The following is a 23,601-nucleotide window of genomic DNA, read 5'->3' as shown; positions in this document are numbered from 1 at the left end:
TAAAGAATAGTGACGGACGGGAAAGTGACAAGCAGGGTCAATATTTATATTTTCCACGCGTCGCATCGTCTATTGTAAAAGAAAAAGAGCATGCATGTGACAGGAGTTTGGCGGGAAAAATGCCATTGTCAGTCTAGTCCCGGTGGTAGTACCCGTAACGCGGCTTCTCTTGCCTCAAGGGAATATTTCGCTGAGAGAGGTAAATTCCAATCTCAACTTTGCTTCTCGTAATTCTCATCACGCCGGCTTCGCCGCCTTTTGATTTGTTATGTCCAAATGACATGACTAGGCACGCAGTCAACATAATGGTTATCATACTTTAATGATGATTCAAAACCACTACTCCAATTAAGTAACTGTTGCCATTTTATACTTGACACAGCATATAAAATCATACGTTTATACAGAGGAATTTCTAGCCTCTGTTACACATGCAGTGAGGCTTTCATTGCAGCAATGAAAATATAAAGCAATGTAAAATTAAGTGCTCACGCTCATTTGTAATGGGCGAGTTCGCAAGTTAATTGCTTCTCATTATATAACAAACTCAGTGCTTACAAGAGACAATGATTTCTTGGTGTTTATGGTATTAATCAAAACTATAACAAAATTCTCGAACGTGATTGGCTATCAGCAGCCAGATTTCAGCATGAATTGGACAGTGTACGCGTCACGCTTGTAATTGGACAGTACGCGTCATTTTGCGCGCACTGTTGCGGTGCACTTTGTTGAGTAAACTGCTGTGTTTTTCAGCATTCATAACGACGTTTAATCGTTCAGCGCTCAATCGATGGTTTGTTCGTTTCTCGAATTTTGTCATAGTTTTGAGTAATTGACCAATTACCAACCGTGTCGTCCAATTCAGTCTGTAATCATACTCGTAATTAACAAATTGGACTTGTCTGATTTTGTTAATCACTCGTATGATTACAAACCGAATTGGACTCCACTCAGTCCTATTACGATTATTAATCAACTCATAAATCGATGTCGTCCCAGGAAAAAGTCACAGTTCTATACTGTTACGTTGTACTACGTGTGTAATATCCTATTAACAAATTCCCAAATTGAGCATGGCGCACTCTAACTTGGGAAGCAATTAAAGTGAGAAACATCGTCTAGCTTCCTGAATTTGTTCGGGCTCGTCATCCGGCTTAATCTCGTGACGTAGACGGAAGTGAATTTGGTATTCCCCAGAATTTTGATCACCAAATTAATTATTTCCCAAATCAGAAAGTTTGACGTACTAACTTATAATCACTTCTATATAAATTCGTAAGTTATATAAGTGGTTATATACTTTGCCCTGACGAAGGGCTGGCCCTCTAAACGTCAGCTTCATTAAGGGCCTCCACAGACAAGACACTTAGTTGACGACAACTAGGTACATTATCAACTTCAAGTTTTATAAAAAGCTAAATGGTTACATTAGCTAGTTACAGCAAAGAACATTCAACGCGGCTACGTGCTGTGAATTTGATGGCTATCCAGAGGTTTCTATCCTATCTGTACGCAGTATGTTAGTGTTAATTGTCCGTTTTCATGAGTTAAGGACATAACTGACAGCCGACATTTTGGCGAAATTTTCAACTGTTAGCTGCGAAGTGACGCGTTTTAAACTGATACCAGAGATCTAAGATCTGCAAAATTTACTGTTAGCTGATAAATAGGCTGAAATTTTAACTGATGGTTGATAAATCGCCGACAATCTCTCTGACACCGACTGAGATTTCAACACCCTAACGAGAACCTAGTGAAAAGTTTCCTTCCACGGCATCGTCCTCTTTCTCGTCAAAGTGAGTGGGTCGGTAGATTAAAAAATAAAATAAGAAAACTGGACAAAAGAAATATTGAAAAACAAACAAATTAATAATTCCTCGCGAGCTATGATGACATTTCACAGTCATAACTGCATTTTGCTTAGAGCCACTATTACTCTAAAAAGTGTTCGGAGCAATTGCTCGCGAAGTAAAAGATTTAGTCTTAATTGAACAAACCTGGTTAAGGTATCCCTGAAATCTAGAGTCACATTCTAATGATATATTTTTGGAATCCTTGAAGAATATGAATTGTGTCCTGGAATGAACTTGAAAAGTCAAAAAGGACTTAAACAAGCCTTCAGACCCTGTTTGTATTTGGCCCATTTCTTCCATTTAAGTACAGTTATAATGCAATGCATAACCTTTGGAGAACATACTAGAAAACAGAAACCCCCACATTGGATTTCACGTTTCACAGTCGCTCTCTGTGGCTCCCCACGAATAATACGGCCTGTTATACCACCCAGAAACCGTGGGGTAGGAAGAAGATGGCAGTGGAACATCGCATATGGAACGATTTACCCCCTGCTGAGGTGGCAAAGAATATGGACACTGGTTTTGATAAAAATCGAAATCATTTCCTGTATTTACGAATTTGCAGTTTCCTAAAATTGGTCTTATTTTAATATATGTATTTTCGGAGAAAGTTCCGTTTATCGAAACATCACTACACCTGTACTCAAGGCAAGTGGCGGATGCTGAGGGATCATCCAATGTCGGCCTTGTAATGTCAGTGCTGTATCCATAGAGATCTCTCTTGTTTGCTTTGTAACTCTCCGCTTTAAAGACTGATCTTCTTCCAGAAACTTTGACTTTCACGTAACATTTGTCTCCATTGCTTGTCCAGTCGAAGTTTCTTACTGTGCTCTTATACTCCTTGTCATTCAACCTAATGGAATTATCTAGCGATTAACCGGAATTTTCGGAAATGACATTCAGTGAAATTGTTCGGCAAGCAACGCAATATATCATTTTCAAGTGCTTCCAATGTACTCGTTTCTATTGAAGTATCCGAACATTTACGTTTTCTTTCTCAGTTCTTTCCTATTCAATATAGAACAAAAAAATTACGAACAAAATTTTAACTTCGAGAAAGCTTTAAGATACAACTGGACCACGCTTGATTCTTCTACAAGATATCTTTACGAACAACGCCTGTTACTACAGTGACTATACCTTACATTAAGGGCACTTCTGAGACCATCTCACGGATCCTACAGCCCTACAACATTCGTGTAGCCCACAAACCTACAACTACGTTACGACACTTACTGACCAACGTGAAAGACAGAGACGAACCTAACGACAGACAGGGAGCAGTTTACAAGATCAAATGCTCCGACTGCCAGGCTTCCTACATTAGTGAGACTGGCAGAAACCTTAACACGAGACTGACTGAACACAAACGAGCCACGAGAAATGGTGATGCCAACAATCACATTGCTGTACATCATCAACTGACAAACCACAACATTGACTGGGACTCTGCTCAGTGCTTAACCTACAGTACAAACTATTTTCAACGACTGACTCTGGAAAGCTGGTACACTAACCTAGAGCAAACGCCTCTTAACAGATGTCAACAACTACCGGCGCCTTACAAACGACTTATCCGCGACAGAAACGAAACCGACAAACGGACTTCTAACAACCCGACTTAACTATACACGGACCAAAACCGACCTACTTGACTAACAATAGACGGATCGAAACCCACCAATGTCCGATGACAAACTTTACACGAGTCTTTCAGCCAATACCATCATGGCTATACTGACCAATCACGTTCAACGGACCAGACTTATAACATCGACTGACAAACACTATTCACTTGACTCTGAAGATGACTTCCGCTCAGGTTGTCGAAACGTCAGTCACCAACAACAGTTCTTTTCAGAACTACACTCACCCGGACGATCACACTATACGAAATATCTTTAGAAGACTTGGAAAAAATTCTGGGAAGAAATATTTTTTAAGGGCATTGCGTCACTATTTATTAATATTTAGTCGACGAAGTACTGTTGAGAACTTACGAATAGACTGGTAGCACAAACTATGATTGGTTAGATTTACTAAAATAAATTCGAAACAAGCTTCACCAATGAAACGTTATCAGTTTGAAACCATTCTGCCGGTTGTTGAAAACTTCAAACTACGCGTTGTGTTGACTCAGCTGTAAAGCAAAACACAAAGAAGACAATTGGTGTTTCGTAGTGAGTTTCTCGTTGAGCAGCATATTTAGGTCGTTTTATATGATAGCACATTTGCTTTATGGAAACGTGCAGTAAGATAAGTAATTACAAGGGCACTCTTCGAAAGTGAAGAGAGACCCTTGAGAGACCATGGGAACGAGGTTGGTTTATTGTTGCCATGGAAATATCGATTGCCTAAGAAATACACACAGCGATGTTGTACTTACCTGCATTCATATTCCAAAGTATATCCACCGTCGGTTACGGTGTCAGTCGATTGGTATTTATAGCCTTGATCACCAAAAAGGCATCTGGCCTGCCCCTTTTCTTTGCCACTAAACGTTCTATAACTACGCTGAGAAGCGCTACTCTTGGGTACCCAAAGCCACCTTTCTTGAGCTTCGATTGGGGGTGGTTGGTTAGCACAAACGCTTCTACTTGTGCCAATTACAGGACAAGCTGGATACTGGACGTTTAACAAATCAGGATGGATTCTACGAAACAAGCACTTTTTGGTCAGCGGCGCGACTTTGACATAAGGGTATGCGCTCTTTGTGGGGCAGCTGAACTGAAGACACACGATGCTACTTCCACCAGCAGTGACATTTCTTGACATTCGGATATGCAAACCAATCTTTCCTGTTTCGTTGAAGTCGTTCTCTTTGTAACTCTCTGCGGCAAAAATGGCATTTTCGCCTGTGCCATTTACTTTAATTTTAATGTAACAGCCGAGGGGGGTCCAAATTTTCTTATTAATAATGGTCAAAATGGAGAAGTCAGATACAGTCTGTGGTTCTTTAAAGGTAAACTGAGAACCTTCTGGACGACGTTGGGGAGATTTACACTTCTCTACCTCTGTAGTAGTATGTTTGTACATTGGTGTCGACGAAACGCTATTTTCATCTAATGTGCTCGTAAACTCAATCCATTTAATTACGTCACCAGTATTGCCACCTCCTTGTGCAGCTTGGATGTTTGATGGAAGATCATTCGTTCTTGTTGGAATCATGTATTTACCATTCGATTCAACTTGAATATGACATGTTTTATCGCGCCATATTGGAACACAAACTAAGCCCTCCGCCGTTGTAGTTTCCTCAATGTAACCTCTGAAGACAGCTCCTTCCTTTCGAATAACTCTTACTACAGCGCCTGCACTCTCAGTGGAACGGGGATATGGGTCTGTCGTAACCCTCACTGCAACTCTTGTGGTCGGTGCGTCAAAATTGAGATTTTCCCTTGCTATTGCGGGGGTTACTGTGCCAACAAAGAAAACTCTGGGGGACCGTTTCCTTCTCCGTTTACTGCCGTCTTCAAGCTGAAAGTTACCAGCCTCTCTCCAACGCCCTGTCTTCTTGTCAAGCCAATATAGTTTAAGGGGCACGCCACTAGTGGAATTTTTAATAGTTAAGTTGAGTTTCTCAGGGTCAAGAAACACCTTCATAGGTTTGGACATAGCCAGTTGTTTTCCACTTTCATCTTGAAAGCTCAGTTTTATCATGCCAAAAGTTTCTAAAATTTCTTCTTCACCGTCTTCATCTGTCGTGCTGAAGTCTCCAGGAGCTGCTAGGACATCTGATAGGTTACGAGAATCGGTAACACTGATTGAAGCTTTAGCATTTCCCCGGAAGACAGAGCCATCCTCTGTAAGGAATGTCTCCTCTGGGAGTTCAAGGTCTGCAAAGCTATCAATATTTGGATAACTTCCCAAGGGGACGTCAAGAGGTTCTGAAGCATTGAAAGAAATGGGTGATGGCTTTCGTTTTAGTTTTATTTTGTAAAAGCCGCTGCTGCCTTCATTTATGACGAAAACCTTACTTCTTTCTTCAAACTCTTCATAAAATGAATCTTCGAAAGTAACTATGGCTCTTTTCACCTTGACTGGAATTGTGAAAGAAAATTTTCCTTCTCCATCTGTGTAAGCGACAACTTCACTATTGTATATCACATCCCCATATCTCATGAGTTTTTCCTCTGGCCCACCCACAACTATGCCTTGTAGAATTGTGATCTTTTCAGTACAGCCTCCACAGGAACATTTTTTCACTTTAGACAGGTTAAATGACAAGACGTCCCCACAGTCAACCTGGACTTGTATAAAATCACGCGGTCCACAGCAGAAAGATGGATCCTGGCACGAAGAATTTAACGTAGTGTCATTTCTTAAGCAGGCAACTGGTTTACACTCACCAACGTCGACAATGCTAGAGTTGCTGCCACTGAGAACACAGCCTGGTGGCAGAGTGACGTTCTTAGAACTTGGTGTTGGAGAGCATGAGTCTTGATTTAACTCTGAAAACAACAACAACAAGTCTTCAAGTTAATGACTCCTGTAAATGTCAATTTCCTGAGCTACGCATTTAGATCTGTGCAACACTATGGATTGGTTTATCGTGAAATATGTCAAGCAATTTCATTTTTCTGATCTTTGCTGATTTCCCGTATATAAACCTTTTATGTCACTATGTTGAGATGTTCGTGAGAAAGAGACTTAACCGTCACTCGGTCTCTGAACCAAAGATGGATAAATGGGAGCAGACGCACTGAAAGAGAACCCCGACGAAATGCGAGTAGGATTAACCGTGCGATAGACACATTACTCCAAACTCCTTTTCAGTTGTACGCAAAGGTGTTTATGATAAACACATTTCGTCTGGACATGCTTATATATCCAGTTCCCTCTGCGGGTGAACACAGTACATCGAGCTTTTTCCTGAATACCTCACATCTAAATTTATACTAAACGGAATGTAACTAGCTCTCTCTCTCTAGTTGTTCCCCTTCCAAGATCCAGGCTAACTATCTCAAAAACAGTTTTCGTTACAGTGGTACACGCTTAGAAAATTAAAGCACCTGCTCAATCTTGAATTCATAAAATAGGTACACGGCATTCATGGAAAACAGTTTTGTTATTAGTACGTAGCTTTCAGTTATATACGTATGAATTGTAATGAGAATATTAGTTTTAGTATAGATATAAAATATATTCATTGTTTTGTAAATCCTGATGAATTTTCACCTTGTGTAAATAAAGATTAAAGATTTTAGACTCCCCGAAGTGAGTACGCCACTTGGGATCAGTTAATTCGCAAAACATAGCACTATGTATCCTCGGAATTTAAGATATTTTCTTGGTGGACAGGGAAGCCAATAAACTAGGGTATCTAATAGATAGTAATGTTGCAGCACATTCTGAGATCCGTCTACCTGCGTTTCCCTGTTATGCTCAAAGGCTCCTGTGAGCCACCTCATGAATGGATTGGTTTAAAATGAGTGAAATAAAAGGAAGGAATAGGTGGGTTGAAGCGGATATTTTAATACCCAAAATTTTTGGCTGTTTTTTCTGTCCAGGAATCTTCTACTGTGCTTAAAGCGTTTTTTAAAACATATCAGTTTTAGCCCTACTTCGGATCTCCACGCGTAAAACACACGCGTGGACACTTCTCGAACTGGACAGTGTCTGGGTCGAATATTCCGGTTCATGTCATTTTTCCTTTGTCTCGCACATCCTCTTGCGTTTCAGGTCTTGGAGTCCTAAACTAAGTCAAATGAGTTTTAAAAGAAAGCAGTGTTAGCCCTCCGCAAAATCTTAACACCTGTATTTTACGCATGGAAGTCTATCGCATTGGACAGTACTTGGGTTGGACATTCTCGCCCATGTCATTTTTCTTTCATCTCGCGTATCCTGACGTCTTTAGCAATGTGCCACACTCCCATGTTTGGTCTCGGGATCCTTAAGCTTTTGCACTCCCAGCCGTGTTTAAGGCGTAGTCAAAAATCATTCACACGAGGGGAATGTTTGGCTGTTTTTCTCTGTCCAGGATTCCTCTACTTGGCTTAAAGCGTTTTTTAAAGATGCCAGTTTTTGCCCTACTTCGGATCTCCACGCTTGAAACACACGCGTATACATTTCTCGAACTGGAAAGTACCTGGATTGGTGCTTCTCGGTCATGTTATTTTTCCTTCCTATCGCGCATCCTCGCGTGTTTATTGATGTGCCACAGCCGAGTTTTCATTCTCGGATTCCTAAACTATGTTTAATGGCGTTTTGAAAGATGCAAGTTTTGGCCCTCAGTCGAATCTCAACACTTGTCTTTTACACATGAAATTTTACCAAATTGGATAATACGTCGGATGAATCGAAGATTCTTGTCCACGTTATTTTCTTTCATCTCGAGCGTTTTCGCGCGTTAGGTGATGTGCCACACTCGCGTTTCCGGTGTCGGTATCCTAAACTATGTTTAAGGGGTTTTTGAAAGATGCTAGTTTTGGCCTCTCTCAAATCTACACACCTGTATTTCACGCGTGGAAGTCTATTGAATTGGACAGTGGGTGGGTTGGACGTTCTCGCCCATGTCATTTTTCTTTCATCTCGCGTTTTGTCGCGCGTTTAGCGATGTGCCTCGCTCGCTTTTTGATTGTCAGGATCCTTGAGACGTGTACGAAAGAATTTCACTTTATGCAAGATTTTGCATTCCTAGCCTTGTTTAAAGCGTAATTCAACCTCATTCACATGAGAGAGTTCTTTTTCTCACCACTTTTTAAATTTTTGAATGTTTTTCTCTGTCCAGGATTCCTCTGCTTCGCTTAAAGCTTCTTAGAAAGATACCAGTTTCAGCCTTACATCGGATCTCCACGCGTGAAACAACGCGCGTTGATATTTCTCGAACTGGAAAGTGCCTGGGTTGGCGATTCTCATTCATGTCGTTTCTTCGTCTCGCGCATCTTCGCGCGTTTAGTGATGTGCCCCAGTCGCATTTTGGGTCTCAGAATCCTACACTACGTTAAATTGGTTTTTGAAAAATGCCAGTTTCGACGCTCCATAAAATCTCCAGAGGTATGTTTCACGCGTGGAATTGTACTGAATTGGACATTGCGTGGGTTCGAGATTTCTACTCATGTCACCTTTTCTTTCTCTCGCTCATCCTCGCGCGTTTAGCGATGTCCTCCAGTCGCGTTTAGGACCTCGGTATCATAAACTATGTTTAATGGGTTTTTGGAAAATGCCAGTTTTGGCCCTCCATAAAATCTCCACTCGTGTGTTTCATGTGTGAAATTCTATCAAATTAAACACTGCATTGGTTAGAGATTCCCGCCCAAGGCATTTTTCTTACTTCTGGCGCGTCCTCGCACATTTGGCGATGAGGCGTTTCCAGCGAAGATATGTGCATGTATACAAATGTCTAAATGGATTTATAAATCACGAATTGACTTTAGAAACACAACAACATCAGCATAATTATAACACTAGACATAAAGTCAATCTTAGACTCAAAGTCAATCTTAGAACGAATTGGGGAAAACAAAGAACTGCCTATCACGCTGTTAATGATTTTAATTCTCTCAGCCAGATAATACGAGACTCTGCTGATGTAATATTTTTAAGAGACAGGTTTTTAATTTTTTAACTTAAGAGTTTTATAAATTTCATATTTTTAGTTCTATTAATTAGTATTAATCTTTGAGGTCCTTTTCGAAAACCATATGTACGTGAAACAGTTTCCTCAATAAAGATTATTATTATTATTATTATTATTATTATTTATGAGCCACACTCGTGTTTTCGGTGTCGGGATCCTAAACTATGCTTAATGTGTTTGTGAAAGATGCTAGTTTTGGCCCTCCCTCAAATTTCCACACTGGTATTTCCCACATGGAAGCCTATTGAATTAAACAGTGAGTACGGTAGAAATTTTAACCCATATCTTTTTTATTCATCTCGCGTGTCTTCGATCTTTTAGCGATGTGCCACACTCGCGCTTTAGGTGTCGGAATCAATGAGACGTGTACGAAAAAGTTTCTCAATTTGCAAGACTTTCCATTTCTAACCGCGTTCAAGGTCTATCTCAACCTCATTTACATTACGAAGTTCCTTTTATCGCCTCTTTTTAAATTTTTGGCTCTTTCTCTCTGTCCAGGAATCCTCCACTGGGCTTAAATAAAGCTTTCTTTGAAAGATGCCAGTTTTGGCTCTACTTCCGATTTCTACGCGTGAAATACACGCGTAAACATTTCTCGAACTGGACAGTGCGTGGGTTGGAGTTTCTCACCCATGTCATTTTCCTTTCGTTTCGCGCACCCTCGCGTGTTTAGCGATGTGCCACAGTCGCGTTTACTGTGTCGGAATTCTAAATTTTCGATGTCGGGATCCTAAACCTCAAACCCCCACTCCTCTATTTCACGCGTGAAAGTCTATCGAATTGGAGAGTGCGTTGTTGGTAGATTCTCGCCATTATCTCGGACGACTTCGCGCGTTAAGTGACGTGCTGCTCTCTCGTTTTCTGGTGTTGGAATCCTTGAGACGTGTACGAAAAGATTTCTCGTTTTGCAAGATTTTGCATTTCTAGCCGCGTTTAAGGCGTAATCCAACCTCATTCACGTGAGGAAGTTCTTTTTCTCATCTCTTTAAATTTTAGGCTGTTTTTCTCTGTCCAGGATTCCTCTATTTCGCTCAAAGCGCTTTTGAAAGATGCCAGTTTTTACCCTACTTCGGACTTCCACGCTTGAAACACACGCGTATACATTTCATTCGTGGAAGTTTTTCGAATTGGGCAGTGCTTGGGTTGGAAATTCTCGCCCATCCTTCATCTCGCGTGTTCTTGCGCGTTTAGCGATGTGCCACACTCACATTTTCGGTGTCGGGATCCTAATCTGTGCTTAATGGTTTTCGACAGATGCTAGTTTTGGCTCTCCCTCAAATCTACACACCTGTATTTCACAAGTAAAAGTCTATCGAATTGAACAGAACGTGGGTTGGAGAATCTCGCCATGTCATTTTTTTTTTTTTTTTCATATTGCGCGTTCTCACGCGGTTAGCGATGTTTCGCGCTCGAGTTTTTGGTGTCGAGATTCTTAAGACGTTCACGAAAAGATTTCTCGTGAAGTTTTTCGAATTGGGCAGTGCTTGGGTTGGAAATTCTCGCCCATCCTTCATCTCGCGTGTTCTTGCGCGTTTAGCGATGTGCCACACTCGCATTCTCGGTGTCGGGATCCTAATCTATGCTTAATGGGTTTTTGACAGATGCTAGTTTTGGCCCTCCCTCAAATCTACACACCTGTATTTCACACGGAAAAGTCTATCGAATTGAACAGGGCGTGGGTTGGAGAATCTCGCCCATGTCATTTTTTTTTTCATATTGCGCGTTCTCACGCGGTTAGCGATGTTTCACGCTCGCGTTTTTGGTGTCGAGATTCTTATGACGTTTACGAAAAGATTTCTCGTTTTGCAAGATTTTGCATTCCTTGCCGTGTTTAAGGCGTAACACCTGTTCTGCGGCATTTTGCAATAACTACGCATTTTGCAATACCTTACGCATTTTGTAATGAAAGTTGCAGCATTTTGTAATTACCTGCAGTATTTTGTATTAAATGCAAACGACGTATTTTGTAATAAGAGTTGCAGCATTTTGTAATAACGTGGTGACGCAAATTGTAATAAGTCTCTTCACACGATAATTTCACTAAGCATACAGATTGGTTGGATTCCCAACCTGATGGAAAATCGGTTATTATATTATTGTAGGATATTTAAAACTGAATACGAGTACAGTATCTTTAATCATTTCAGCTAAGTAATAAGACCATGCTTGGCCAGCGTATATTTCTAGGGGAAAGCCGGAGCAATCTTTCCTTTTCGCGGCTTAAGTCTCATCAATACTTCTTCTCCAACTTTGCACTGAGTTGAGGCAGGGTTGAGACGCTTGTACCTGTCCATCATGCGCTTTTCCAGTTTCCGTGTATACGGTTTAGCTCTTTCTCGGATATTCTTAATGCCGGTTTTGAGATTAGATATATCTTTTCTGCTTGGCGATTTCAATGATCCTGGACAACCGTCAATGTCGTAATCTTCTAATGCTGCCTTAAAGTGCACCTAACCCCAAAATTTTTTTTCGCTAAAACAAATCTAGACTTTATTTGAAGCATTTGGGCGAAGAAATTTTTGAATTTGGTTGAATCCTCGATTTTCTATGCCCTTTCAAAGTCGCGCTTGAAGTGTTTCACGACCGCGTTTTAGGGAGTCTGGGGCGGCGGTTGCTGATGACGTCTACCCAGGAACCAAACACAATAGCGCCTCAGTCAACTCTCTGTATTTGCTCGAGAAAATGGAACACAAAACTAATCGTTCCGATGTATTTTGGGACTAAAACGTCCAAGTTTTGTCTCAGAATCATTTCTTTTTTGTCACTGGAGTCAGAGTTAAGTTTCGATTCGGAAGACTCCGAAATAAACTTCGATCGAGCACGTTCGACAACTGTGAACTCACTGCTTAGAGCTTTGAGAGCAATTTACAATACTTCAAGCGACGAAGGGGAAGACTTCTTTGCGGACGAGCTGCTTGTATATTAGGAATGGAAAGCTAGATACGAAGTGGAGGAGCAGGCAAACGAAAAGCAGGAAAGAAAACTCAAGGACTGATTTGGATGGTAATTTCGTCAACTAAACATAAGATACCCACGCGTGTTTATAGCCCGTTTACACTTGTCCTTAGCGAGAATGTATTTTGTCAAGGTGTGATTGTTCTGTTAAATCCAGTTTGTGTTTTACTTTCAGTTGAATGCTTCATGTTTATAAGAGCGACGTACGTGTTGCAGTTTTCGAGACTTGATGACCTCCAAGTTTGCAGTGAAATTCGTCGGATAAGCGAAAAGGATGTGTTCCCTAAGCGGTCCGCAGATAATGTTACGCGTTATATTTTCGACGCTATTGCACAGAATCTTTGTCGCACTGCTGATTTCCAAACCTTCGAAAAACTCTGTGAGTCTAACAGTTTTGTTATCATGTAATTCTAAAGGATTAATCTTCGACTTTCATCTAAATCGAAAGAGAAATAAGTGTTGGTTAGCGGCGTACAGTTGCGATCCATTTACGTATCAGTATAAAGCTTCTTGATCATGATCGGATCACACAACTTTGCCGGTTATGTTATAAATACTGCGGAATTGGAAGATATAGGTTGTCGGTAGTATTTCTACAAATTGCTGGTTAGCTTTAAGCAGAAAATTTATGAAAATAGCGTTCGAAAGTCTGCGGAACAAATTCCAGTGAGAGTTCTTCAATGGTTCTCACAGATTCAGTTCGCTTGTTTCGGTTCGACAAAATTAACCATCGTTTATGTCTTTATTGCACCATTAGCCGATCATGGTCAGTAAATTGTACAGTATATCTTTCTTTAAATCTGGAATATTGCTGCAACAGCCGATAGCACCTCTGGAAGGCGTTTTTGCGCACTTTTCGAAAGTGTATTGCACCATCCTGAAGGAAATGAGAGAAAGTGAGATATCCAACCTTCCTGGGTAGACGTCACAAGAGCCGCTGGACCCATTCTCCTCAAACTCGGTCGTGAAACAAAATGGCGGTGTTTTGGAGCTATTTTCGAGATTTCGTCGGGGCATAGAAAATCGAAGATTTAACGGAATCCAAAAATTTTGTCGCAGATTTATTTCAAATAACAAGTAGATTCGTTTTAGCGAAAAAAAAATTTGGGGGGTTAGGTGCACTTTAACCTCAACATTTGATTTCGTCCGTAATACACTTCAAATGGACTTAACCAGCCAAGTTTCTCTTTCTTTTCTTCATTAAGAATTCTGCAGTAGGTTGGAAGATTTTTAACCCAGTTGACTGTTTAGCTCTAACAGGTTTCGGTAAGACTTTGTTCCTAAATACCGCGTTGTGAATACGATACTTGATGTTGTTCGAAGTAACATGTCGTATCCGCCGTTCAGTAAACCCCGCATAGCTATCTGCGGCTCTATGTTTCAGCTTTTTATATCCCGCCGACTTAGTTTCTTTGAATGTTTTACCAACAATTCTAGATACATCGGATGTTTTCACAGCTTTCTTTCCATTAAAGTATAAGGTAGAACTCTCTTCAGGACCAAGAGCAAAGAGGTCTCTCCTTCTCCAGAACCGCACGACAGCACTCTTCTGTAAACGTGCCCGTTGATTCACCGGGACGTTAAACTTTCCCTGGACAAGCAGTAGTAAAGTTTCGTCGGTTTCATCATCCATCGCATGGAAAAAAGCTTCTCGCGCCCTTTTTTGCTTTTCTCCAGCTTGAACTAACTGGAAACTACAGCAAAGCCAGAGGAGATAAACGCCATATAAAACCATTTTGAGCAGTCTGCTATGAGGAATGCCAGGAGTTACGCTTGATCGATTCTGCCATTTCATGCAGTGACAGGGTTTCCGCAGCAGGGGTGCCAGTAACGCACTCTCCACGTAGCTTTTTTTATTAAAAGAAGATGGTGAACTTCTTGAATGGTATCAAAAATTAATCGTGCAACAAAAACCTTTTTAGAATTGATCGATTTTTTAGATAAGTTTTTTTTCCTCATTTTTGTCCGAGTCGTGGAATCAAGTTAGGTTCTCGAAAAAGAAAGTAATAAAACGTCAACATTTGCGTGACAATGGGTGGAACTATTTCATCTGGTGGTATTCCATTCTCCACTATAAATTAAAGATTTAGGAACTTTTAAGGAATTGAGAATTTTATTTTGCAAAATTTATACACCTCTCGGGCTAAAATTATGCCACATGCTTATTGAAAATATAGATTACATAGAAGTATGTGGGTCGTTTAGCTCCCGATATCTGCTAAAAAAAAGAGCATTCGACAAACTCTATTAAGCCAGTGTTGAAGGGAATCCAGCCAATTTGTATGCTTAGTGAAATTATCGTGTGAAGAGACTTATTGCAATTTGCGTCACCACGTTATTACAAATTGCGTAGACTAACGTTCATTACAAAATGCTGCAACACTTATTACAAAATGCGTCAGTTTGCATTTAATACAAAATAGTGCAGGTAATTACAAAATGCTGCAACTTTTATTACAAAATGCGTAGTTATTACAAAATGCCGCAGAAGGCGTAGATCAACCTCATTCACATGAGGAAGTTCTTTTTCTCACCTCTTTTTTTAAAAAACGGTTACTTGACTGCCTTGTTGTCCTGTAACACCCACAATCTTAAAGTGATTACTGAATGTTCGCTTTCAAATTTTAATATTCTGAACCAAGTGGCTCCTGGCTTTGCATAAACTGAAATTTTTGCGAAACACACTGGGAAGTCAACGTAGATAGATCGTCTGCTCCGCGGCAAAACCAAGCTCTAAGAAAATTTTAGCAGCTTAATAAATTATTGCCGAAGGAAAAAAAGTTATGGTTGCGTATCGACTATTTCTTACAAATCAAGAATGAAGATAAAAATCGCTGAATGTTTTCGCAAGTGGCGTATCGGATTTCAAAGTCAATATGCAGAATTTGTCCGGGTTTGTCAAGAATCGCTTGCTACTAGCAAACTATCACTAAAAAACAAGGTAATAATAACTAAAGAGTATTTCGAGATAAACGTTTATTCAAACAAATGCCAACTTTGGTGCTAGAAGCGAAAAAACCTATGGATTTCTTGCGCGTACGAAGCTCGCGCCACAGAATTTTCTATGTTTCGGTCATTGTTTACTTTAAAATTTCCCAACTGTAGCGGAAAATTGAACAGCTTTACAATTAAAATTCTGAAAGTTATTTGAATCAACACAAAATCTTCTGTTAAACAACACTTTTAAGACACATCAACACTTAAAAGTAGTATTTACCGGGCCATGGAATTGTCCAAATGTCGCAAACCTTCAACTGAGGTCAGCTAGTCCACTAGTTGCTGTAATTCGCATCGCTTTTGAGAATCGAAGGGTCGTGAACTCGAAGGTTCATTTCGTTGCTTTTAAAAGTTTTATGTCCATTTTTTTTTTTTTTTTTTTTTTTTTGCAATTCGAGTATTTTTAGAGTATTTTTTTTTCATTTTAATTAAGCTCCGTGGTAAAAAGTGGCACAGTGCACTCTGGTTAAATGCAATGCATTCTGGTAAAAAGTGATGAATTTGAAAATTCGTCCCCCACCTCTTATTTATTTTTCTTAATTCGTGACTATGTTGCTGCTCGCTCGCTACGCTCTCTTCGCAGCAAATAGTGCTAGAACAAATAATAATATGCACAAAATACTTACCCAAAACTTCCAGAATTGCTGAATCAGAGAATTCCGCGCCGAAAATGCTCACAGCTCTACAGCGGTAACTCCCATTTAACCCACGCGCATCGAAGATTTCAAGAGTTTTGTCATAACTGAACAAGTCTTTATCGATGATGTTATTGTCTTTAAACCTGAGTGAAAATTAGCATATTAATTTCAACGAGGTAGATGGTAAGACTCACTATAGACAGCTTCTCAATTCTTTCCATGAGCTCTTACCAGATAAGTAACTCATGAAGCAACTAAGGGAGGAACAGATACCTCTTTACGGAACTCAACTGCATCTCGGACAAAAGGACTTACCCAATATCCTGGCATTTCGACCTCACGCTTGATCAATAATACTTATTTATTATCTTTTAACATACCATTACCCTGTGCTAAACGCTTAGAGTTGTGCTGTACAGTCCACTCTCGTGCAAACTCGTGTAAACCCATAAAACAACTACCTGACAATTTGGTTAGCTTAGGGCCTACAGAGACTAGATCCGGCTCAAGAAAATTAAGGCCTGATTTCAATACTTTAAATGAAAAAAGTGAGGGGGAAGTCTGATTTTTTAAGCATTTTAGAAAACGCCTTATTACCCTGGGATATCATTCTGAGCAAGAAGTTTGGCAACCTAAAATGTTTTCTGGTATGTCATATTGTCACGTGACCTGTTAGAGCTATTTTTAGCTCAAATTTCTTTTTAGCAAAACGGCACCACTTTTTGCACGTTAGCTTTTTAACGTTAAGAATATCAGGTACTTCTTTCCGTGCCCGGACTTGTTGAGATTTTTGAAAAGAATAGTATAAAATAAGTATAAAATGTTTAAGCAAGCAACCGGAACGATGATCCTGCTGGTATACGTTGGATCAACAGTGATCTAATCGGCTTTACATATAAAATGAAGAATACAAAAGCAAAAACCGACACAACGTAGGATGATTTTTTGAAGGTGTGCTATATTTCGGCTGGCCAAACCAGCCTTCTCCAGGTTCAATGAAAATTTTACATTGGGACGTGTTTTTATGTAGCCGATATTTACGTAATACCGGAAATACGTAAAAGTAATTGACAGTGTAAATGAAAGATAAGCATACGGTAAAATAAAATAACACGGCAAAAGAACATAATAAAAGAAAACAAATGGAAACAATTAATATGTTTCTTCGCGGATGTTCAGACCATCAGGAACAATTGTTCTGCCTTTTTGAGTTAAAAAGGCTTCCCTGGCCTTACGGATAGAGTCTCGGTTCGAGAAGATTTTTTCGATGGGGATTAATTGCATGTCGTTAGCAGTGTGGTTAGGAGAGGACAGGAAATGTTCGGCGGCTCTATTAGGTTTAGATTTGTTGTTAGGGTTATCCATGGTACGGCGGTGTTCATTAAAACGGTCTTTTAATCGTCGTTTCGTCTCTCCTATGCATTGTAAATTACAGCGGTTACATTGAATCATATAGATGAGGTTTTAAGTGTCACAGGTCAGATTTGTTCACTACGCATGCTCAAAACACAAATCGCATGCTCAAATATGTGCCGTGTTTCGATAGTTGCGATATCTAAACCAATGATTCCCACACACGGGAAAAACGGTCAAAACGTGGTTATCGACAACTAAAGCATTCTTTCTTTTCGAAAAGGGAAACTGCGTAGTTGTCAACAACTAAAAATTTAGCGTTGAGTTGTCGACAACTCGTCTCACACACTACGTTTTCTGGTTGTCGATAACATTTAGCTGTCGATTACAAATAGTTGTCGATAACGAAATAGGGAGTTTTAGCAAACTACGACGATGACGCTAACGAGAACGTCGCCAAACAAAAAGTTTAATGGGCAGAACAATGGTTCTGCACTTGTGTTTTGAATCTTGGTACATTTCTTGCCTGTTATCTGCAAACAGCAACGTGAAATGACCAAGTTCCGCTTATTTTGAAGAACGTGATTGACAGCAATGGCTAATTTTTCGTATCTTGTTTTGGAACTGACCGCTGTCACTACATATTTAGCCTGAGCAAGTTTTGAGGCCGATAGGCCCACTGAGCAGATCTACACAGCTGCGACATTTGAAGGTAGAATAAAAAACCATCTTTTACAATGCGTCGGCCTCGACGTCGCCGTCATCATGCTAAAACTTCTAATGTCTAGAATGTGGATGCCTTTTCATGCTCTACCACTTTACTCTGCTTGCTTGTCTTTGCCTATTTGCGTTTGACCATTCTGTCAACTTGATCTAAATTTACTATCCAGCAGGTTTCACTCACATATTCATAGACCAAACGTATACTTACCATTCAATTTCCGGTGGGGGATTTCCTTGTCCATCACAACAAAACGTTACACTCTGGCCTGGCATCCGTATCTTACTTTCTGGATGAACTGTTATAAATGGCGGAACTGCATTTAAAAAACAAAACAACAACAACAAAAAGAACAACAACAAGTTACACGCGTTTCAAAGCTTCTCTCGTTGTCACAAAACAACACGCAGTAAAAAATACGTAGAACCGCACCCCCCCCCCTCTCTCTCTCAACGAACTCCGTATTTCTCGTCCCTTATTGAAATTTTAATCACAAGGTTATTAAAAAGATGTAGAACAAAGTTAATAAATTAAAGGATGTAACAGACGTAATGATGTAAATTATAAAATAATCTGTTGTTTTTGAAGGCTGCATTGATGACGATTCCGCGTTAACAAGTGATACTTCAAAGATATTTCTTCTCTGTCCTCGAACGCGATAAAGTTGATATTACGCTTCTTTTTTATGGTAATTGATTGCGATAACTTTGCCAGGAAATAAATAAAGAGAGAAAAAAAGAAAGAAAGAATGAGAGAAAGAAAAAGAGAAAGAAATAGATAAATAAATAGATAAATAAATAGATAAATAAATAAATAAATAAAATCAGTAAAAATTTAATGTGTCAAGTCGGGCTAGCCTAAAAGACCTATAATCGGGGACACGTTGCAGACGGAATCGGAACTTTTAGTATTGGCTATTTCAGAAAATACTATCAATGGTAAAGGTAGACGCCTATACGTCTTTAACATTAAATAGCATCGGAACCACTCCTTATCTGGAAAGAACAAAAGTATGCCTCTGTGTCGATCGCGCCTGTAGTGTTTGTAAGGTACATTTCGGTGCATCATACATAATATACTTAAGCGCGCAATGTAAGTTGGGAAGTTGATTATTAAAGCAGCATGGCGGACTTCTAGATTGGATTCGTGTGTCGTATCCGTTCATTGCAATAATCCAGTTCCATAGGTTGTGGAATGTGACAGCGCCAAGTGTAAGTAAGGTCTTGCTTGTCGCGGAACGCTTCCAAACAACGCTTACCTTCCGGGGGGAGCACTCCCAGATAAAAAGGAAGGTGGTGTGTTGAAGACCTAAATGTAATAACTGACCTTAAATGTAATAAACTCCTAAATGTAATAACATTTGGCCTTAAATGTAATAAACTCCTAAATGTAATAACATTTGGCCTTAAATGTAATAACACCTAAGTGTGACATTTGGACTTAAATGAGATGGTTTATACTCACGTCATCATTGACGTCATCAAAGGCGTCATTAATCAACTCACTGTTACTGCATAAACCACGTGATCTGTTGCACCATCTGTCATCTCATTAAAAGGGTTCTTTTATCGCAACGAGTAACATGTGTTTTCGGGTTTGTCACCTGACTGATGACGTCATTGCACTCAGTTATAGCGGAGCTCTGCAGCGGCCCGAATCTAAGGGCTACAGAGCGGAACTTGGCGGCCATACTCCAGAAATATGTCAACGTTAAGATTATCGTCAGCTTATATCCTATTTGATATTGGGCATCCATGTTATGGCCAATTGACAGTTGTCAAAAAGGTATTCGCTGACCAGTATCACATGACTATTTCACGGGCTTACGTATTCTTTTATTTTGACCGCTGATTAGGTAATTGTTCTCCACTTGATCGCGGGCTCAAGTCCTATTTTTAATCTCTCTATGGTCTCTAAGTTCAGATTTAAATTAAAAATAAAACGGGAAGCACTGCTTTTAGGCTTGGCTAAATCTATCAAGCATTGGAGTGATATTTTATGGTTTCATTTTCGAATGATGAGATATCCTGGGTCTCAACTGGACAAAGTTCTTATTGTAATTATATATGACTTTATTAATTTTAGTTTATTAATTTTGAACTCAAGGCTATCAAGGACATAAAATTTATAACAGCTAACATGCATGAACGGAGGTAATTTTTTAAACAAATTATGTATTGAAACAACATCAACATTTAAACATTAACAGTTCTGTTACAGTATTTCACAGTATTTACAGTATTTACAGTATTTTCATTTCACAGAAATAACCCTCCTATCCCCACACAATATCTCAAAGAAATGCTAAGCCTGATACTGAAAGAAAATTCTTTCCAATTCAACGGTAAGAATTATCTACAAATCCACGGTACCGCCATGGGTACTAAAATGGCCGTTGCTTTTGCAAATATTTTTATGGCCAATATCGAAACAGAGATTCTTAGCAATAGCGTCGCAAAACCCACAATCTGGAAACGATATATTGACGATATTTTTTCTTTGTGGGATGTCAGCCAACCTGATATAGACAAGTTCATCGAACAAGCAAACTCACATCACCCTACAATCAAATTTACAGCTGAAATTTCAAATACTGAAACTACATTTCTGGATACAGTTGTATACAAAGGCAAACGATTTAGAGATCAATCCATCCTGGATATAAAAACACACTTTAAGCCAACTGAAACCTTTCAATACACTCATTTTTCCTCTAGCCACCCACCGGGTGTCAAAAAGGGATTCGTGAAGGGCGAAGCTCTAAGACTCTTACGAACTAACTTTTCAAGAGCAACATTTGAAGAGAACATTTACAAATTCAAATCACGTCTCCTTGCTAGAGGTTATCCAAAAAATCTGATCGAAACACTCCTTTCAGATATTAAATTCACAGAAAGGGAATCGGCGCTAAGACAAAAACATGAAAGCCGGAAAGAACTCTTGCCTTTTGTAACACAATATCAACCATCAGTGTCCAACCTCAAAAATGTTTTAATGGAAAAATGGCACTTGATACAAAATCAGCCTTCTCTACGGCAAATTTTCAAAGAGCCACCACTAATATCGTATAAAAGAGGTAAATCCCTAAAAGACATACTCGTAAGAGCAAAACTATAAAGGGGTCATATATTACATGGTACAAAAGTTTCCATTGTTAGAAGTTGTGCAGGCCTGTCACTCCTTGCTAATTCCTACTGAGGTGGTTACGTCAATGATGACGTTTGTGTAACGTTGTTTCATTTAAGTCCAAATGTTGTCACACTTTGGAGTTTATTACATTTAAGGCCAAATGTTATTACATTTAGGAGTTTATTACATTTAAGGTCAGTTATTACATTTAGGTCTTCAACATGGTGCTCGTCGTACCTTTTAGGGGTTAAAAAAAGCCAATTTGGTACCTCTTAGAGTGTTCAGCCTCAAAAGGTTCACGGCGGGAGCTTTTGTGGTACCTTTTAGGGTATTGAACCGAAAATAATATGACTGGAGATATTTGAAAATCAACCGACTTTTAATTTTGTCTCAGAATTGGTACCTCTTGAGGGTGAAAAAAATTTCAAGCCACTCCCACAAAACAAGATCTTGGTACCTCTTAGGGGCTATTTTAAAAATTTCCAGCGAGCACCCCCGTTCTTTTTATGTAGAAGTCCCTCCCCCTTACCCCGGCCGCTTACCTGCAATCTCCAGTTTCAAAGTAATCGAAGCGGTCGTTGGCGTCAACACGGTAGCGTTTTGTGTTACAGGAACAAACCCCACTTTTGTCACTAGCAGCTCTTGTTGGCCTGCGCAGACACCAAGGGCCGTAAAAAAGCCACTGACGTTCGTCTGGGCAAGAACGTTGTACGGTGTTTCTGCCAATGATATATTGACTTCTGACAGTGGTACACCATCTTCAGTCAAAATTCTGCCAGTGAGCAGGTGATGGGAACATGTGCAGGCGTCGCAAGCCTCATTCAGTGTTCCAACGGTACAGTTTTTCGAACAATCTAGTAGCACAAGGTCATTTACACTGTTAAGCCAATTGTCTTATGACATATTAGGGTGTTTCAAGGAGAACCAGCTTGATAACATTTAGCAAGCTAGACCAGGAGCCCATTACCCGGAGCCTCCATATGAATTGTACCCTTGAGTCAACCCTGTCCCGTACCTTTTTATTTTTAGAACTGTGATATCTGCGGGAGTTCTGTAACTTCCCGCGAAAACACGCTGACGTCCGCATAACTTCCTTAAAAAATAATTAACTTTCATCGCTTTCCGCCAACATTGAAATACTTTCGTGTCCTCTATGGTTATACGTCACATGCAGGCCACAACAGCTCTCTCATGATTGGCTATTACAAAAACACTCGCGAAAACCTCCGTGGGAAGTGCTTCTAAAAATAAAAAGATACGAGACAGGGTTGAATCAGAGGGTCAGTATGGAAGATGGAAGCTCCGGGTAATGGGCTCCTGGCTAGACCCAATGGGAACAACTTATGATTCATGATCACCAACCTGACAACTAATCTGTTTCACTTAATTACATTTTTTTTATAACTATATAGGAACGTCCAATTTTGGAGCTGAGAGGGAACGTTCTAAGTTGAGCTTGAAAACACTACATGGTATAGAATTTCCATAAATAAATGCGGGCGTAACCAGGAAACCTATAAAAATGTAGACTGCGTAACAGGCGTTCAAAGCGAAGGAGAGGGAAGAACTAGAAGCACCCGCTCCTATCGCGTTTCGCGCTTCTACTTCACCCCTCTCCTTCTCTTTTGAACGCCTACCTTGTGGGCTAATCAAAGTGCATCGTAAACTCTCAACTGACTGGTTTTGCGACATGGAGTTATGTGATCTGCCGCCACAATAACGAGGTATGTGTGGGACCATGATAGTTTAGTGGATAGTTGAATTCTCTGAAAATCAACTAATTGAGTGTTTGTGAGAAAATGTTAACTCACAGTAACTTTTCTCCTCACAAATTCTTTTCTTTTTCTTCAAACTTTAAGCCTTAATAAAATCTTACCCTCGTCACATGCTACAAAATCGGTCATAGTCGACTGCAATTTTTGCAGTCTGGTATTTAAGCTTATAAAGTAAGAAGGACAAAGAAAAACTATTCTCGACTGGTGCGAGTTGCTTTGTTCTGAATGTCTGGTCATACCAAGTGACCAAGTCTTCAAAGAGCTTACAATTATTAAGAACAACTTTTCCCAAAATAAAAACTTTCCAAACGTCACAGAAGCTCTGACGAACATAACTACCTGGACAGCTCCATTCTGCACACAATTTGACTTCCTGAGATTTTCCAGCGCAAGAAATTGGGGCGAAAACTGCCCTTTGATTAATGGCGTGACATGTTCTGTTTCGCTGACGTGTTCCAGTACCGCATGTTTTAGTGCAGTCAGTCCATGAACTCCACCGAGACCATTTGGATTCTGCAATGTCAACAACGACGATAAAAGAGACCGTAAAGTACAATAATAAAAACAGGTTGCAGAACATTAAATATTAGTTACCACC

General features: G+C 39.8%; 2 protein-coding genes across 2 annotated transcripts in view; one reads left to right on the top strand and one right to left on the bottom strand.

Moving 5' to 3' along the window:
* Window positions 1-2,225: 2,225 nt before the first annotated feature.
* The window catches only part of LOC145494317 (uncharacterized), a 32,416-nt gene continuing 11,040 nt past the window's right edge, over window positions 2,226-23,601 (bottom strand). The window contains exons 6-11 of the mRNA XM_081473759.1: window positions 23,343-23,516; window positions 21,771-22,082; window positions 18,310-18,415; window positions 16,014-16,168; window positions 4,243-6,307; window positions 2,226-2,709 (exon numbers count right to left, since the gene is read on the bottom strand). Coding sequence (XP_081329885.1) covers window positions 2,226-2,709; window positions 4,243-6,307; window positions 16,014-16,168; window positions 18,310-18,415; window positions 21,771-22,082; window positions 23,343-23,516 — 3,296 coding nt within the window. The remainder of the gene's footprint in view (window positions 2,710-4,242; window positions 6,308-16,013; window positions 16,169-18,309; window positions 18,416-21,770; window positions 22,083-23,342; window positions 23,517-23,601) is intronic.
* On the top strand, window positions 20,375-21,288 carry LOC145495793 (uncharacterized). Its single transcript, XM_081475381.1, has one exon. It carries the CDS (start codon window positions 20,401-20,403, stop codon window positions 21,214-21,216), a length of 816 nt encoding a protein of 271 aa, XP_081331507.1. The 5' UTR covers window positions 20,375-20,400; the 3' UTR covers window positions 21,217-21,288.

Source organism: Orbicella franksi, chromosome 8 (genome assembly GCF_964199315.1).
Source record: "Orbicella franksi chromosome 8, jaOrbFran1.1, whole genome shotgun sequence".
NCBI classification, from domain to species: domain Eukaryota; kingdom Metazoa; phylum Cnidaria; class Anthozoa; order Scleractinia; family Merulinidae; genus Orbicella; species Orbicella franksi.
This window is presented reverse-complemented; position numbering and strand designations above follow the sequence as displayed.